Here is a 20,301-nt window from a genome sequence, read left to right on the forward strand (position 1 = left end):
GAAACAAAAATAATATAAAAACAGGGAGGGGGACAAAACAGAAGAGACTCACAAATATGGAGAACAAACTGAGGGTTACTGGAGGGGTTGTGGGAGGGGGATGGGCTAAATGGGTAAGGGGCACTGAGGAATCTACTCCTAAAATCATTGTTTCACTATATGCTAATTTGGATGTAAATTTTATAAAATAAAAAATTAAATTAAAAAAAAAGTTCTCACCATAAAAAAACAAATTTCTAACTATGTGTAGTGATGGATGTTAATTAGATACATTATGGCGACCATTTTGCAGTAAGTACTAATATAATGATGTTGTAAACCTGAAACTAGTATAATGTTCTATGTCAATTACATCTTAATAAAAAAACTGTTTCTTCTGAGGTAAAGACTATGGTCAGTTATACAAGGCTATGGTTACTTTTTTCAACACGTATACAACAATGAACTTTTTTCTAAGTAATGTTTCCATATTAGCTAAAATAGTCAATATCCAAACAGAAAGCCAATGAAAATTAAGTTATTCTTACCTGTAACCTAAACCAATCTAATCTCATTCCTCTGAAATCAAATACTTCCCCATCTTCAACTACAACAGTAGAAAAAAGATTACAAAGCAAATTAATGTTTCAACAAATATATAATCACAGTTTTAAATTTAAGATCAAGATAATTCAACTATGGCCATATACACAAAAGAATTAAAAGCAGGGTCTTAAAGAGATCGTTGTAAACCCATGTTCAACATTATTCACAATAGCAGCATTATTCATAATAGCTAAAAGACAGAAGCAACCCAAATGTCCACCAACAGTGGAATAGATGAACAAAATGTGGTACATTATTCAGCCTTGAAAAGGAAGGAAATTCTGACACATGCTATAGTGTGGCTGAATCTTGAGGACATATGTTGTGAAATAAGTCAGTGACAAAAAGAAAAATACTGCATGATTCCACTTATGAGGTACCTAGAGTAATCAAACTCATAGAAACAGAAAGTAGAATGGCGGATATCAGGGGCGAGGGAAATTGAGAAGTTGATATTTAATAGCTATGGAGATTCAGTTTTCAAGATGAAAACATTCTGGAGATTGGTTGAGCAATTATGTGAATACACTTAACCCTATTAAACCGTACACTTAAAAAAAAACAAAAATAATTTAATAGCTAAGACAAGGCAGTAATTCTCAAATCCTATAAAATGTTGATAGAAGGAGGGAGTTATGCTAAGAGAAGTGTTAAGTACAGACTTCTCTCCTAAACTGTTCCTAAGTGTGCTTACATGTCAATTTTGAAGAAGCTAGACTAGAGCTTGAGGAATTCTGTAAACAAAAGCTTTGGACAGCATAGTGAAGTTCTTCAAAATAACTCTTTACAAACCAAATTATCACCAACCAACTTTACAACAGTTTCACTACTTAAGTGTGATATTGATTAAACTAAAATGTATTTATTACTCAAATTTTCAAGGATTTGGATACCTTTTACTTAAAAGGTTACAAAACTAAAATATAACACCAATCTGTTGGAATGAAGTTTTCAAATAATGAAGAAGCAATCTAGTATATGACATTAACTTTTGGGATTGACAGACCGGAACTTAAAATTCCTATAGTAGCACTTAATACCTGTTAGAGCTTGGGAAAATCATGTTAAATAATGGAGAGGTTAACTCTCAAACCTTAAGTTTCCAAACCTACCAAATAAAAGCATAAGGAACTTTTTAAAATTGATGTGGATTAAATAGGATAATATAAGTGCCTGGCAATTTTTAAAATGTTTTATCAACGGTACATACTATTGTCACAGGTGATGCTTGGACCACATATACACTTCATTATGTTTCTTTGTTGTCGTTGTTTTTTTTTAATTACAAAATGCCTTTTTTCACCTGCTGAATAATAAAATATTTCAAGCTATAATTCTCATTATTTTTATAAATGTCACACACCCATTTTGGAAACTTTTGTTTCACAGAGAGCAAAGCTAAGACAAAAGAGAACAGATTAAATTGGTCCAAAAATAAGTGAGTCTATAAAAATTAACTGTGAAATCCTCTCCTTGAAAATCAAATTTGAAAACCTAATTAGAAGAAAATATGCTTTTATTTAAAAGACTTACCTTGTTTTACACTCAGGGAAGTCATAGTGTTAACAAAAGAGGACATGATGATTGATTCATCTTCAGGGCAAACAGAAAGATTCTAAAAGAAGAAACAAAAAATAATGTTAAGAACATCTAACAGGGGAAGCAATTCATAGGTCCACTAACTGGTGGGCGGATACACAAGATGGTATATCCATACTAAGGAGTATTTTTCAGCCTTAAACAGGAATGAAATGTTGATACATACATTAACATGGATGAATCTCAAAAACATACTAACCGAAAGAAATAAAAAACAAAGATTATATAGTATATGATTCCATTTATACAAAATTTTTTGTTAAAAAAAGGCAAAAGTGACCAAAAGGAGATGAATGGTTGGCGGGGATTTAGAGAGAGCATCAGTACACAAGAAAAAGGTACACAAGAAAACTTTCAAGTGTTGGAAACTTTCTATGTCTTGACTGTAGTGGCTGTAATGTGAACGAACACAGACAGTTGCTAAAATTCAAACTGTACACTGAAAATAGGTGACTTTGTGTGTATTATACTTCAGTAAGATTAGGACCAAAAACATCCCTTTCAAGCCAGCTAAAAAAATGAATAGCATATAAAGTACATCTGAAGTTGATAATAAATAATACATTTTTTAATAAGTGCTTAGCTCACTAACAGCATAATTTTCAAAACTTGCACAACGTGAACATAATTTCACTGAACTGTACACTTAAAAATAGTGAACGCAGAAAATGTATATTTTACCACAAAAAACAAATTTGACAGCTATTTCATCAACTATATTAACAGGTTAATCTTAGTTCTAAATTTAAATCCTACCAAATGGTTAGAAACACTATGCAGGTACTTCACAACAGAAGAGGGTATAAAAAGCTCATGCATTGTAATTAAAGCCTAAATTCAAATACTGGCTCTACTACTTATGAACTGTGTGATATGGAGCAAGTTACACAAAGTCTATTTTCTTCAACAAATAATGATAACCATACCTATCCTCAGAGGATTGTTGTATAGATGTAATAAAATATCAATAAATCTGACAATTATTAATATTAGTATTACTGCTACTTATAGTACTATAATTCTAGGAAAAAAAGACATTAATCTCCCTAGTGTTGTTAAAATACAGTTGATGAAAAAGACACCAAAAGATACGGAATGACTTTAAAATTTTTTAATGCTGTAACATAAACCTATAAAATTAATAAAATATCCAACCAGCCACAGCAAGTTTCAAACTGACATGAAACCAGGAGACTGGTTTACATTCTGATAGCACAAAAGCCTCTGGTTTATCTGTTAAGTAGTAACTATTAAAATAGAAGTAGAGCAAAGCAATAACATTCTAGAGATAAAATCAGCTTTTCTAGACCTTTTTTAATGGACATTGTAAACAGGAAGCATCTGAGCTCCACCTAGCGGATAAAGGAAAAAATACACCAATTCAGGATAGTAACCTATAAGGAGTATTTAATTCAAGGTAAACAATGACATGAAAGACATTTTCTTTTCTCATTTACATTTTTTAGGTAGATTTGAAAAAGAAAAATCAGGATTTCAAAGTATGGTTATTTTTCTGGAAAACCAGTAGCTTTAGAATAGTCTTCTTTTTTTTTTTTAAGTTTATTTTTATTTATTTTGAGAGAGAGGGAAGGAGACAGAATTCCAAGCAGGCTCCACTCCGTCAGCACAGAGTCCTATGTGGGGCTCCAACTCATGAATACGAGATCATGACCTGAGCCGAAGTAAAGAGTCTCAGATGCTTAACTGACTGAGCCACTCAGGCACCCCTAGAATAATCTTAATACGAAGAGAATTTGTGTTGTTCTTCCTTTATACTGTATATTAGCTTACAGAACTTTTTTAGACATCTTGATTTTATAAATGAAGTAAAAAAAAAAACAATTTTCCTTACAGTTAGCTTATTTGGAATAAAAATAAATCTATATTAAGATGAAAAAGACTAAATTATGGAAAGCAAAAAAAAAAAAGACTAAAAATCAATAGAGGAAAATTCAAATTGAAAATAAAATCAGGACATTTAATCTTATTAGGACATCTAGATGAATTTTGTTTTAAAAGTCTGGTCATTTCTAATATACTATGCTAAAAGATTTATCTTCTGTGTTTTATCTAATACTTGGTTATCAATTATAAAGTCTCCATCATCTCTTCTTTATTGCCAGAGCCAATGTCCAAGTTCAGGCTCTCATCAGCTCTCTTCTAATCTCTCTGTTTCCTCCCTTGGCCCCCAGCAATCCATCATCCATACTGAGCCACAGTAATCTAAGTAATAAATCAGATTTATGACTAACCTCCTCTACTGAAAGGCCCTCTATAATTTGGTCACTGTATACCAACCTCCACCTGCCGGGTAAAGAATAATTCCCCGAATTGTGCTCAGTCTGAGCTTTGTACACACTTAAGCGTAACACTATGCTACAACACTTGACTACAACTAAATGTTTTCTCCCCTCTAGGTGATGATCCCCCTTAACAAGATAGGACAATGACTTGTTTACATTTGTATCTATCACTTGGCACTAGATTATACTGAGCAAACAAATCAGTTACTAGAAAGGAGGGAAGGAAGGAACAACAGGGAGAGTAACATGAGACAGTTTTTACCTGCACAAGTTCATTGAGAACAACAGCATCAAAGCCAGAGAGGTACTGCACATAATACCTCTGCATTACAGGTCCATATTTCCTTACATGTGCTCTAAGCTCTTCCATGTAAAATATTAATTCAGCAATGTGCCTTTTTAAAAAATCCAAGAAAAGTATTTCAAAAAATAAATTCATCATTAAGGAAAATATAAAATGTATCTGATATTACTACAAGAGTTTTTTTCTTAGAAAAAGCATTATTAAATATAATTTTATGTCAATTCCTTCCTAAAGACATTTCCATGATGGAAAGCAAAAATTAAAAAAGAGCTATGACTAAAAAGTTGATAAAGGAAAACCCAAAATGAAAATAAAATTAGAGTATCTCATAAATTACATCATTAAAAAAAAATCACAAACGGAAGAGGATTAGAGGATTAGAAGAATTAAGATTTTTCTGTAAGCTCTTATTTCTGTTTCATTTATCTAATTCCTATTGAAGGACCGTGTACTAAAATGATAAAGACATTTCAAATAACACACTTGGTTCATTAAGGTTCTTATTTAAATTTTTGTGTAGTGAATCATTTAAAAAATGAATTCCAAAGAAAATATGACTGGTTATAGCAAGAAAATAAGAACTTTATGACCATCTAGGTTTAGGAAACATTACAAGCCCTAATATTAAGCTAACACTGACTCTGCATTTTAATTCATATCATCTAATGGTGTATTACAAATATCCCTTTATTATGAAATGTGAAAAGCTCTAAAAAAGGTTTTCAAAATAATTTAACTTCAATGTCCCCAAATTCCACATCCATGCATCAAAACATTCAAAAAATAACTCTTTAAATGTTGCTAACTTACTTATCTATAAAGTCATCTGCACTCTTCTTTGGCATGTTATCTGCATGACGAAGTAGCCAGATAATTTCATCACGGGCAAAGGATAATGCCATAAAAACAAAAAGTGCCTAAAAAAAAAAAAAAAAAAAGAACATTTGCTTATTCTCATGCCAAGATTATTAACAAAACCTATTCATAATCTTTGTCTAAGTGAGAGTCACTGGCAAGAACTGATAATATGAAGTTCAAAGACAAAAATGAGAACACAGAAGAAAACCTAGAGACAGGTATCAAGGGGAGTACACATTCAAACATGAAGTGAGAAAAATGCAGGAAGGTGTGATGTATGAATGTCAAGTAAGCAAATTCATTCTCAGTTAAATATAAATTTTAGTAGTTTTCCATAGAGAATTTTTTTTTTCTTTTTTATCCATAGAGAATTTTTTAAAAATTTTAATTGGCACACCTACAGTTAAATAAGAATTCAAATTTTAGTAAAATTTCATAGAATTTTTTTCATTTTAGTTATAATTTTTTTTTAACATTTATTTTTGAGACAGAGAGAGACAGAGCATGAACGGGGGAGGGGCAGAGAGAGGGAGACACAGAATCTCAAACAGTCTCCAGGCTCTGAGCTGTCAGCACAGAGCCCGACACGGGGCTCAAACTCACGGACCGTGAGATCACGACCTGAGCCGAAGTCGGCCGCTTAACTGACTGAGCCACCCAAGCGCCCCGAATTTTTTTCATTTTAATACGGTACACCTGTAGTTGAAATAAGAATTAAATCAATTACCTTTGGACCTAGCAAGCCAGGTTGATCAGAGAGGACAGTAGCCAATTCTTTCAGTGCAGATCTTAAAAATTTGCGTCTTTCTCTGTGCATTGAACCACTATAGGGAAAGACATCAATATAACTTATCTGTTTCTACTAAAATCATTATTGGCAATTAAATAACTTATTGGCAATTAAATAACTATTAATATATTAATATAACAAACATTTTTTAGGAAGCACAAGCTCCTACAAATATCTTCTATATGTATGTCATATCATTAAATGACTTTCCAAACTTATGTTTATCCTTGCCTTCCTTGCAGTGTTTTTATAACCATGTTTATTCTGTTACTCTCCACCTATCAAAATCCTACCCAAACTTCAAGACCAACCCTTCAAGAAGCATTTCCCAATATCCAGATGCCCATTTTTGAATAATGTCTGCAACTTTAATACCATTTAGCCTAGCACTTTATAAAAGTGGACTGTGAAATCCTTGAAAACAAGCAATGTTCTACTACATACATTTTGTCACCCCCACAAAGAAAATCAATGAACACAACTTATTAAATATCTGATTATATCCTACTTTATTAAGTATATTCTTATTAAATAGGTAAGACTAATAAACAAGAGCTATATATAATAAAGATATTAGGATGAGATCATTTGGTAATCTTCAAAAACAGAAAGATGAGGAAAGGAAAAGATAATCATAAATATTCACTACTAGGTATTTTTAAAATAAAATGCAAATTTAAAAGAATTACTCTTACATATTAATGTGGAAAAAAATATCACAGAATGTTCTAAGTATTCCAACTCCTCACACTATGCAAAATACACACTGTCCCAACAAAGTTTTAAGATTTTGATAGGTGCAAAAAACAGCACCCTCTGCCCACCCCCTCACACACACACACACACACACACACACACACACACACACACACACCCCTCCTAGTTTCACCCTGTCATCTATAAAACAGGGATGATGACACCTCCCTGAAAAGATACATCTTTCATGATGTCTGATACATAGTATTATTACATTAGGCTAATTCCAATGACAAGCTCTTTTTTATCTTACAATAATAAAGTCATCCAATACAATTTCTAAGAAAAGAGGCAATGTTATTTTGACTTTTTTATTACACCGAGTTGTGGCAAGGAGTCTGTGGTGTTATTAATACTGAGAGAAAATGTCTATAAAGTACCATGCTTGGCACAAGGTAATGAGGAATTCCTATGAGGAATTCTTACTGCTTACTACCTACAACTACTTTATATAATAAAGGGGGAAAATGCCTTACCTTTAAAAGAGTTTCATAAAAGATAGCTAAGAATCATATATGTGCCTACAATAGAGTCTATCCCATGAAGAAGTGATAATCATTTGTATTTCTGTATGTCAAGAAAGGAATGCTAACACACTCCAAAATATATTAGTACTAGAAAATAACTTTTTAAATATAAGCATTTCATTCAAGTGAAAAAATATGCATGTGGAAATAGGTCACTGACAGCAATGAATAAAGATGGTTTAAATTCCCAAAATCCATCGTATAGCCGAAACCTAAATTCTGAAACTTCTTGTGGTTTTTATAGTTTCATCGATGGCAGTGGTGCTTTATACTCTGCTTTACAGAAATACGGATGGATCAGATAACATTACCTAGGCTCAGTGGAGAAAATATTTTATAGAAGTATATATGTAACACTGAATTATCAAATTATTTATAATTATTTCATGAGAAAATCAAAAAGTTGTTCAAAGATCTTAAATATGATAATTTTTAAGTTATTCTATATACTTACTAATATAAAATATTTACTACAATTAGGTAAGGGCATGACGATAACATACTTTGAAAAGTAAATACTATTTGGGAGAGTATAAAGATATATCTATGTTCATGAAGTGGTACAAAAATCATCACACCTTGAAAAGTATTGATATGAAAGCATAGTGATGGCAAAAGATCTGAATGATACCTAAAATAAAAGACCTTTGTATGGTACTTGCTTAGAGCATTTTTATCAACACTTCAAAAATATTCCAGATCCGTCTGTACTAACCTGAAGCTTACTAAATACTGAGGATATATACTTCTCATTGATTGCCCCACTTCTATCCCATATTGCACACCATTAATCTGCAGTATGTGAACAAAATTATGCTTTAAGACAGAAATTCTTGTTGATTACAAGTTCCACAGAGAAAACAGAACTACTTACGCATGTGACACAGCTGCCTCTTTGCATTCTCTTATGTCATTAATACGCTTATTATAGCTATGTGCAAAAAAAAAAAAAAAAAAAAATTAGATCCTTGTTAATCCTAATTTCATCAGTAACAGTCAAAACGAGTTAGCCAAATACTAAAAGTCAATTAAAAACGACTATTAGCAATAAGAAAAAAATGGTGCTCAAACTAGAAATGCACGGAACAAGTCCACCTACCTCCTTTCCTAAGTACCCAGTCAAGTCTTCTTAGAAAAACAGATCTCATATTATATTAAATCTAACAATAAAATTGAAGCTCACAATGTAGATCTTTGATTATATACACCTCGTAAAGAACCCACAGAGACACTAAAATTGTACCTCCAATGTAATTAACAGTGGTCTCCAAAATCTAAAGTAATAACAAAGCTACTACTTCTAATTTTATGCTATCTGATTAAAAAAAATTCTGAAAGGATATATACTAGGGAGTAACACTACTGAATGTCTGGAGATAGGGGTTTTATGGTAGAAAAAACTGGGGCAGGAAAGCCTAAGACTAAATTAAAAGAAATAGGACACCAGGTGCCTGGGTAGGTCAGTCAGATAAGCATCCAACTTCAGCTCAGGTCATAATCTCATGGTTCATGAGTTTGATTCCCATCAGGCTCTTTGATGTCAGTATGGAGCCCGCTCTGAAGCCTCTGTCTCCCTCTCTCTGCCCCCTCCTCTCTCTCTCTCACAAAATAAATAAACATTAAAAAAATTTCAAAAACAAAAACAAAAAATAGGAACCAACATAAAAAAATTTAAAGGTAACATGTGAAAAAAAGAGCTAATAAATGTTATTTTCATTAATACTACATGCAAAAACTCAAAATTCCTAAAATGTTAAAGAAAAATTATCTTCTTGACAACCTGGCTAAGACCACTTAAACCAAGAAGTCCCAGCTTCTAAATTAAGTACTCTAAGATTTATGTGATCTTTGAGCAAATGTCTAAAATATACTAAATCTGTAATCATTCTCTTTCATAATTAATAAGCTTTTATACTTACAATCTAACCTGTAAGTACTGTAAATCATATTTTCTTTTTTTTTTTTTTTTTTTTTTAAATTTTTTTTTTTTCAACGTTTATTTATTTTTGGGACAGAGAGAGACAGAGCATGAACGGGGGAGGGGCAGAGAGAGAGGGAGACACAGAATCGGAAACAGGCTCCAGGCTCCGAGCCGTCAGCCCAGAGCCTGACGCGGGGCTCGAACTCGCGGACCGCGACATCGTGACCTGGCTGAAGTCGGACGCTTAACCGACTGCGCCACCCAGGCGCCCCTGTAAATCATATTTTCAAGTGATCACTCATGACTTAATAAATTAAAACTTTACAACTTTAATCATGAAGATTCTTAAATGGTAAATTCATTGTTAGAAAAGTATTAACATAAAGAAAAAAAAGCGTAACAAAAAGACAACTGGTGGGGTGCCTGGATGGCTCAGTCAGTTAAGCATCTGACTTCAGCTCAGGGCATGATCTTGCAGTTCGTGGGTTCAAGCCCACGTCAGGCTCTTTGCTGACAGCTCAGAGCCTGAAGCCTGCTTCAGATTCAGCATCTCCCTCACTCTCTGCTCCTACCCCACCAACAATCTGTCTCTCTCTCAAAAATAAATATACATTAAAAAAAATTTTTTTTTAAAGATAACTGGTCTCATGGTGTCATTCAACTTATGTGTACCATATATAACATAAGCTCGCTCAATATATAGACTACCTGGTTCTAAATGCTTACATATATTTAAATATGATTCCACAGAGAAGCTATCAATATGCTAAGACATAATACAAGTTTCTTAATTTTCAATCTGAACCAATTAGAAAATGAAAATAAATTAGGAAGTATCCCATCTGACATAGGATATTTCCAAGTACTCCAGCATCTAAAATAAAAGCCAAGTAAGAGCTGGAAAGTACATAGGGCACTAGTTCTCATATTATACCTGAGAATCTACCAACATGAGAATGTCAGAACCATCCATGGTGACAGAAACCAGAACAGTGGTCACCAGAGAAGGGAACTGAAAGGTGGGAGACCAAGGGTGGCAGTACTGACCAAAAAAGAGACACAAGACAATTTTCTGGGGATAATGGAAATGTTCTATATCTTGATCTAGGTGGTCACCTAGAGTATTCATATATAAAGTTATTGAGACATACATGTAAAATTTATGCATTCTTCTGTCTGTAAATTCTACTTCAAAAATTACTAGGGAGAAAAAGAGCAGATTCTTTTAACTCTCCAAGATACAGATATAGGAAATACAGATTAGGGATCATGCCCAGTAATCTGGATTAATATGCATCCCAGAGTAATTTTTATGCACACTAAAATTTGAGGCTTAGTTGGTATATTTACTTTTTAATAACTAACAGATGCTTTATCTCAATTTCTTCAAGACATTTTTTTTTTGTTTGTCTGTTTGTTTTTTAAGTAGGTTTCATGCCCAGTATGGAGTCCAGCATGGGACTTGAACTCACAACCCTGAGATCAAGACCTGAGCTGAGATCAATAGTTAGGACACTTAACCAACTGAGCCACCCAGGCACCCTGCATGAAGACATTTCTAAATTGGATATGAATCAAATGTTGGTAAACTTCATTTGTATCTGAAACTAACAAGCTGAACATAACTATTTGACACTTTCAGGTATTTTAGAATATTTTAGATGCTCCTAATTTCAAAAGACTTCAAAACTACTACCAAGTCTGAGGCCAACCTGTTTACTGTATACTGCCTACAGAACCTCATATAGAAAGAAATGCAGGCACTAAAAATTTCAAAGAAACAAATTTGTAAGAACTATTTGCTTTCCAGGGAATGAATATAAATGAGTCACTTGGAACACCTTATTAAAAGGAAACATGATTTCTTACGTGCAGCAGTCTGACTTGTATAATTGTTATAATTTAATGAAGTTCTTCTGACTGACCCACATACTTCTCAACAGCACTTCTACAAATTTCAAAACTCTAAAATGTATATGGTGCTTTTAGCAATATTTACGTCTAAACCCGTATCATAATTTGCAAAAGAGAGCACATCTTCTTTATCATAGAATACAAGTTTTAAAAGGGGAGAAACACTAGATACTTCAGTCTGTGAAGTTACCTATAAAATATATGAAAATACCGTATCAGGGTGACTGTTAAGAAAAAAACTTACTGTGACCAGTAAGAGGGTACAGGTGACATCTTCTTGCATACAGGACCCTTCTCTATCCCCAGACTTCAACAAAAATCATTCACTCACTACCCTTCTCCAAAAAAAAAAGACAAGATAAATGAAAATGCCATACCCTCGTATGTTTACAAATAAGTCTTCTGCAGCTTTGTGAATGTGGAAAACTTCATCCCGAAAGAGAGAGAGGCAAGAGCTACTTTGAAGAGCTAGCTTCCAAAGGTTCAGGGCTGTCGCATCAGTATTTAGAATCCCATGGCACAAAATGAAGCCAACTTAAAAAAAAAAAAGTAAATACGAATATAAAAGTATTCCAAAATTAAATTCTTTCCATTACAAAGTAGCTTCCAAAGATTTCAGAAACATAAAATTGAGGCTTTTTATTGAGGCTTTTTAAGTGACAGGTAATAACTCATACACACAAGATGGCAACAATTGTCAATAATTTTCTGTATTCTGCAAAATCAGTCCTTTGAACCCACACTGATGAGAAAAAATGTTGCTTCTGGCCTGTGAAAAAAGTCATTTTAATAAATGAGTAAAAGACATTTTCAAAATCTTTATAAAATATTTTAACCTAGATATCAGAAGTTAAACTAACCAACAAATACAGTAATCATAACTATTACAGTAACTGAAAAATAAGGCTAATCTACTTTTTTAAATCACCAGAAGAAATGCATCTCACATTTTCACAGCAATATATAGATTACTAAATAAGCTTTCACTTATATTATCTCACATGATTCTCTGGAGTAGATAAAATAGATGGTATCCTTCTCTTTTATAGTTGAAGAAATGAAGGTTCAATGACTTGCCTAAAGTTATACTATTAACTATTAGAGCTATATTTAGCCTCAAGTATTTACCCTTAAAGTCTAAGATTCTTTCAATATATTATGCTGCTTTCTTACATGAATTCATATATCTCTTTCATCTTTTGTTATCTACTTTGGAAATCCTATACAAATTTAAAATCCTATGTATGTTTGTTGATGCCCTCTGTAGCCCTCTCCACTACGCCACAAAACCTCATCTGTCAGTCATTCAACATTTACTCAGTACCTGCTATACACAAGTTACTGGGTCAGTTACTAACCAATCCTTTTCTGTGAGATTTCCCTAGGATTCTCAGTGGTCACTCCCCGCTTTAAACTCCTGAATCATTAACATATAACTTGTCATTCATCTTTTTATTCTTAGCTCAACCTTCCTTTAACAGGACACTATGCAAGCAAGTTAACTTTTTAAGGTAAGTAGGCATATACTGTGGAATCATATACAGAAGCATATTAAACTTCTTTAAATACCCTGAAACATAAAGAAGTTTTTCATGCAACAGGACCCCTAAACACAGCCAATTACATGGTCTGGTACACAACCAAAGAAACAGAATATACGCATGGAAACTTAAGTCCTCATGAGAAACTGTTTGTAAAAGATTCTTGTCCTATATAATGTTTTTTTACTCTAAACCTCTGAGTAAAAAGTGATTTCGCTTAGTGTTTTATACCTCGTTGAATACTTAGAGTCACAAAATTGCTGCAGATAATAAAAGGTTTCTCTAAAGATGTTAGCAGTTATTATGGGTTACCATATATTTTATTTTTTTAAGATATGGATTACCTTATGAATTAAAATATCTTCATTTGTTTATGACAGAATCAAAAAGGGCAAATTAATTTAAAATAGACTGCCCAAGATTAGGATGATTTATTAATTAAATCACATATTAATTTCCTTTACCCACCAAGGTTCCAATAAAAGGACATAAAAAAAAATTTAGTTATTTTAAGCCACAAAAATGTTAGAAAACAAGAAAGAAGACCAATACTAAGAATGCAATCTTGCCATCTGCAACTATGTGGATGGAACTAGAGTGTATTATGCTAAGGGAAATTAGAGAAAGACAAATATCATGTGACTTTACTGATGTGGAATTTAAGATACAAAACAGATGAACATAAGGGAAGAGAAGCAAAAATAATACAAAAACATGGAGGGGGATAAAACATAAGAGACTCTTAAATACAGAGAACAAACTGAGGGTTGCTGGAGGGGTTCTGGGTGGGGAGATGGGCTAAATGGGCAAGAGGCATTAAGGAGGACACTTGTTGGGATGAACGCTGGGTGTTATATGTAGGGGATGAATCATGGGACTCTACTCCTGAAACCATTATTGCACTATATGCTAACTAATGTGGATGTTAATAAATAAATAAATAAATAAATAAATAAATAAATAAATACCAATACTAGACAAGAAAGTTGGGAAAAATCTTTTAAGATCGAAAGTAGACAGAACTCGACTATCAATTTAAAGAGAGTCAGGAATTAGTAATCCAAAACTCCAGAGATGAAAAGAGATCTTTCCCAAGGAGTCCTCTGAGTCCAACCAACAGAGCAAGAATAGACCCTGAAAAGAACATCAGGATAAGTTATTTTATAATTGCATTCCAAATAGCTGGGTCTTCAACATTCCAGACTCTCAGTAACTCTCGGCCCCAGGCTATAATCTAGACCAATGATTCTCCAACTTTAGCTTGCATCAGAGCTACTAGGAAGACTTATTAAATCAGATTGCTAGGATCCATTCACTGTTTCCAATTGAGTAGGTCTAGGGTGAAGATCAAGATTCTACATATCTAATAAGTTCCTAGGTGATGCTGCTGATCCAGGGACCACACTTGAAACTAATCTAGAGCAAAGCACTAAAGAAAGTAGACCACAGTCTACAGAAAAGTCCTACTATGAGTTTTAGGGTTAAAATGACAAGTGCAGAGTTTAAGGTAATTCTTAACTTCTATATTAACTCTACTCAAGGCTCAAACACATGAAGGCAGCAAACTTCAGAGTAAACCTTCCTTACTTGGGCAACTGTGATTATCCCAAATCTGCCTCTATGTCCCTACATTCCTTCTTAGGGTAGCCTGCCTTCTGACCTACCTCCCTCTCATCATACAGGGCCCTGTAATCAGCATTCCTAAAGACTAGGGGCACTAGTGCTATTAACTCTAGGTCATCATGCTACCTAACTCTACTAATCACTTCTGTTCTACAGCCAAACTTCCATAAACATGAACAACCAAGGATCACGATACATTTAAGCAAAATTAATACTTTGAAAACTGTGTTTTGATCAAGTAAGAGACTAAAGGATGAAAATCTTAACTATCGTTACAGAAGAAAATAGAGTATCACAAAAATGATCAATGTAAAATATATAATTAATAAAAATGGCCAGGGACAGGGAGTTATGTGCTAAATTCCTCCTCTTTCATACTAATAACAGTGCTATTCAAAGTGCCAGGGCATAATGAGATTGAGTAAAGAAACTAACAGTATTTAGAAACTCTCATAAAAATCTGACATTGATTTATGAGTAGAAAGCTAAAAACAATGTTAGATTAAACTGAATTTAATAATTTAAAATGTGGGCTTTTGCATCTGTATTAATTTCTGGTAATTCTAATAATTCAATTTTTTTGAATTTTATAGAAGTATCAATGCAAAAAAAAAAATTTTTAAAAACTGGTCCTTCACTATAGTTTGAGGTATACTATAATAAAAAAAAACAATAAATAAATCTTAAAGGTTAATAAACCAAGAAACAAGACCTATAAGAACTAAGAAACAAAAACTGCTCAAAATTATTCCCATATGCTACTGGACCTGGGGGCGGTAGAAGTAATTATAGTAACTCTCATTCTATATTGTATCTGTATGTTACTGTGTCTATGTCCCCTATGGTTTGTGAACGTCCCAGGGGCACAACTAGTAATTTCATCTTCCAATGCATTTAACTGCCAACGATGAGTCATTATTATATGTACAGAAGTAAACTAAAACCAAAAACCTTAGCTGAATAAACATGACATTTTAAAAAATCATTAAAAACAAAATAAAAATGTAGTTTTGACAGTCATACTGAGAGGCAATATAATGTACCATGAGCCTTGGCATTAGCCTAGGTTCTCATTTTGTCTTTGTCACTTATTAGCTACATAGACTAAGCTTTAGATTCCTCGACTATAAAACAGACTATCTTGACAGGGTCAGTACGAGAACTGAATGAGGTAATACACAGAAATGGCTTAGGACAGTGCTTGGCACAGAAGTAATCCATATTACCTGTTATTTTTCTCTAAAACTTAAAACCTGAGAGATAGTTACAAAACTAATTGATTTTACTTACAGATAATCCATTTTTCCATTGCATCCAAAGAGAGATATTCACAAGGCATCTTAAAAAGAGAAAATATATACCTGTGATTAGAAGAAATTCTAAAAAAACAAATCCTATGCTAAGTCACTCTCTTTCTCTTCCTCCTAAAAACTCTTACTGCTCAATTCTTGGCTCAAATACCACCATGACGTATTTAAAAGGCTGGATAAAAGTTTTATAACTTATGATTTAAACTTGCAGTCCATAAAGGACAGTAAGAGCTGTGCCCCTTTCACATTTGCACTCCCTGAAACTTCCCTTAAAATAATACTGTTGCTAAATTGTCTTCAATCTGATAAAGGACAACTTCAAATTTCCCAAGTCTATTTCAGAGCTTGTAGTATTCCAAGAGATAATATTTAATCAATTTAAAAAAGATTTAGGTACATGGGTACTTACTATCTCACCCCAATCAGTAATTTTGTGTGTGTATTCTCCATCTGCATAACATATATTTTTATACATACAGAGAACAGATTGAAAACACAGTTGACCCTTGAACAACAGGAGGATTAGGAATGCCAACACCCTGCTCCCCATGCAGCTGAAAATTTGCCTAACACTCCTGACTTCCAAAAATTTAAATACTAACAGCTTACTGTTGACCAGAAGCCTTACCAATGACAAAGTCAATTAATATATATTTTGTAAGTTACACATATTATATAATGTATTCTTACAATAAAGCTAGAGAAAATATTAAGAAAATCTTAAGAGAAAATACATTTACAGTACAATACCGTATTTATCAAAAAATACACGTGTAAGTGAACTCACACAGTTCAAACCAATGTTGTTTAAGGGTCAACTATATAAAACAATATAATGATTTTGGTGAGGATTTAAGATGATTTGTATTTCCTTCTTTACAATTTTCTGCATTTTCCAAATTTTCTACTATAACAGAACAAAACAGACATTTAAATTTTAAGAGAAAATACTAACATTACTAATTGTATTAACTTAGCATCAGATTTTAGAAATAAAAAAACTCAATAGTACAACTTAATTACTGGACATTTTACAATAAACTTCACTGACAGGCTAACATCAATCAGAAGAAAAATCACAACAGTACTGCATTACTGATATTTTTTTAAAAATCAACTTTACTATTTTTATTCAAAAAGGGAAAAACAGGACCATACGGTGTCAGACTGTGCAGGATTAAGCATTGTACTGGGTGCACTGATGAGACTCAATAGTTGGGCATTTCTCCACTGGTCAGCTGAAAGATTCCTTCGAGGATACACCATCTGAAGAGAAATTAGTGCATCTGAAAGAGACTAATTAAAATAGGAAAAAAGGAAGTTGAGGAACAAAGACTTTTTTTTATTTTTCCATTTAAATTTCAGCTACAAGTGCTGTGTGTTTCTAACTGTACCATCCTAAAACAACAAAGCCTAATTACAACTATGCTCCATATAGTATCTAAGGTGGGTCTGGCTACCACTAGAATTTTTTTTAATTTCATAAAAACTACATAGATTCTGTATTCCTGGGCAAGAGCTCAGCTCAGGAAATCATGTTAGTTCCTTAAAAGTTACAATGTTTGGCAATCTTGGGATCTTTATTTCAAAAGGGGTAGTAGGCACATTCTTTTGTGCATCATTTTCTACTCTAATAGTTCTTTGAAAAAACACATTAGGGTTATAGGACTGTTAATAGAGCTCAACATATTTCATATTTCTCCAAAGATTTCTTTACAAAAAAAAAATGTGCTCTATCTTAATAAATTACTTAACTTCTTTTTGTCATTTGGTCTGTTAATTATAGCTTTATCATCAAGGTATTTAATGTTTCTTCTCATCTGCTTCTTACTTGCTTTTAACTGTCCTTTGCTATTCATCTTTGCTTCCTAGAATCTCTGTGTAAGAGTGAACATCTGAGTGCACATGAATTACCATGGAATTTGTTCAAAAATCAGAATCCAGAGTTCTACCTGAAACTTAGTAAACCAGAACCTCTGGGAGTAGACCCCAGGAATCTGTATTTTTATTATACTCTACCAAGTGATTATGAATGTTTTTAAAATTAATTTTAACAAATCCTAGCAAATACAGGATAGACTTTGTATCTAAACCTGAGATATCATGGAACATCAGAAAAATTGTGATTAGGAAATAAAGGGTCTAATCCAAATGGATAATTCTCTTGAAGCAATTATTAATAGTCTAGTATATGCAAATGACTATGGAGAACTTAAAAAGACATGCAAGAGTCTTAAGGAAATTTTCATCACTTAAGTGGGAAAAGAACCAAATCTGAATTGGGTAAATAAAAACTTGGCCGTATGTGATTGGCAAAAAGTCAGAAATGAATGTATAGAGAAAACAGAGAGGAGTAGGGAAGACAGTTCCAGGTGAGGAAAAAGCAATACCCAAATCAGAGACAAATGACTGTGGTATGCTCAGCACTCTGAGGAATCCTGACATCTCCATCTGCAATGCTGATTTTTACTTCAAAACTGATGCCATCCACTGGCCTCTTTCAAACTAATGATCCAACTAACTTCAAAACAATAACCTATATAAATTTGTGGGTATAATACAGCTAAACAAAGAAATTAAACTACAAACACATCTTCTGTAAACACATCTTAAGAATTTTTACTGGAGTAAAAAAATGGAAGGAAAATTCTTGGTGTTAACTGTGGGTCAAAAAAAAAAGCACAGATTTAGAGAAAATAGTGTATTATTAAAATGTTTAACTCTCATGACTCAAAGAGAATGAACCAAGATTCTAAAATCTTGGGATTTAGCTCTGGTTTTGCACCAATTGCTGCTAAATGACTTATTGTGTCACTTCTCCAGTTCTCAATTTTTATCTGTAATAGGATGTATGAGATACCTCTAAATTTCCTTGATGTGCATATGAACTATGGTTCTTTGAATCAGCCCTACTGCAAAGAAACCATAATGGCAAGACTCCCTTGAACCAAAATTGTTTCACTAAAACTACTTTTTTATATATTGTAAAAGACATTCAAAATTATTTTCACAAAGCTCTTATAGTTTTTCTTAAGATTTATTAATAACCTAGTTAAAATTTATCAAACACTATGTATCTAAATACTTTTTATGAAGTAATTCATTTAATCCTCATAACAACCATATGAGGGAGATATTATTTCTCTATTTTTACAGATAAGAAAATGGATACAGGGAAGATGGTTAAGGAATGTGCCCAATATTACACACTCAGTAATTGGCAGAGTTGGGATTAGAACCCAGGTAGTCTGGTATCAGAGCAGACATTCCCAAATACTAAACTTCACTACCTCTATACCCTATACTGAATCTAAAATCTATAATGGAGGTGACTGGGTGGCTCAGTTAAGCATCCGACTCCTGATTTCAGCTCAGGTCATGATTTCACGATTTGTGAATCTGAGCCCCATGTCAGGCTCTGTGCTGACATCGCAGAGCCTGTTTGGGATTCTGTCCCCCTCTCTTTCTGCCCCTACCCTGCTTGCTCTCTGTCTCTCAAAACAAATAAAAATAAACTAAAAAATAATAATAAAAATAAAAATTATACTGGATCAATATATTCCTGAGTTTCCATGTACTATTTGGAATCTAACTAATGAGTTCTCTGGTTCACAATTAGATAATACCATACACAGCTATTATTCGCATCCCATTATGTTTTTCATAAAGAAGTTTATCTAACTATCCACCCTTATACTATTTCATTTGCCTATTAAAAGCAATCTAAAAACCAGGTCCTACCTTGCTATGGGGTACAAATTCTTCCATCATTTTTTTTAAAGGGTTTTCATAATCCACAATCATCTGACCAAGGCGTGGGTATTCTCGGTCACTTAAAATAGACATATCAAATTTCAGTGAGTTGTTAGCCATCAAACTGAGAATTTCACAAAGATCTGTATAATGCAGGTCTACCTGGCTCCATGGGTCATTTCATGAGCATAGTTGTATAATCCAATGATTGCCTTCCTTTCTTCAATTCGAGACAGTAGTATCATTAGTGTTGTATAGGTTATAATCAAATCTAAGTAGTTCTTTGTTAAATCAAAGTTTACAGTCTAGAAAACAAAAATCAAGTTTAACCTCTTATTTTGTAAACTTTAAGACATACACACGCACACACACAATCTTCATGGCAGCTACTAAAAGTCAATAATTTTCTTTAGTTATTTATTTTATGCCTACTTCTAAAATTCTAATTCCTTTCACCAAAAACATACCTAAAATTTAGAAGTTACAGGTAACAGTTTCATGTTGGTGACACAATTTT

At 32.9% G+C, this 20,301-nt stretch overlaps 1 protein-coding gene across 4 annotated transcripts in view; it reads right to left on the reverse strand.

Moving 5' to 3' along the window:
• The window catches only part of NCKAP1 (NCK associated protein 1), a 109,486-nt gene that overhangs the window by 49,373 nt on the left and 39,812 nt on the right, over positions 1-20,301 (reverse strand). For 2 of the 4 annotated variants that reach the window (XM_030324877.1, XM_030324876.1), the window contains 12 exons: positions 19,947-20,089; positions 19,773-19,863; positions 17,190-17,327; positions 16,012-16,060; positions 11,935-12,091; positions 8,597-8,653; positions 6,377-6,473; positions 5,602-5,708; positions 4,750-4,882; positions 2,119-2,200; positions 1,796-1,891; positions 528-586 (listed from right to left, as the gene is read on the reverse strand). In XM_030324877.1, the coding sequence (XP_030180737.1) occupies positions 528-586; positions 1,796-1,891; positions 2,119-2,200; positions 4,750-4,882; positions 5,602-5,708; positions 6,377-6,473; positions 8,597-8,653; positions 11,935-12,091; positions 16,012-16,060; positions 17,190-17,327; positions 19,773-19,863; positions 19,947-20,089 (1,209 nt within the window). The remainder of the gene's footprint in view (positions 1-527; positions 587-1,795; positions 1,892-2,118; positions 2,201-4,749; positions 4,883-5,601; positions 5,709-6,376; positions 6,474-8,596; positions 8,654-11,934; positions 12,092-16,011; positions 16,061-17,189; positions 17,328-19,772; positions 19,864-19,946; positions 20,090-20,301) is intronic. The other 2 variants (XM_030324879.1, XM_030324878.1) reach the window with 1 other exon arrangement.

Source organism: Lynx canadensis, chromosome C1 (genome assembly GCF_007474595.2).
Source record: "Lynx canadensis isolate LIC74 chromosome C1, mLynCan4.pri.v2, whole genome shotgun sequence".
Classification (NCBI taxonomy): Eukaryota; Metazoa; Chordata; class Mammalia; order Carnivora; family Felidae; genus Lynx; species Lynx canadensis.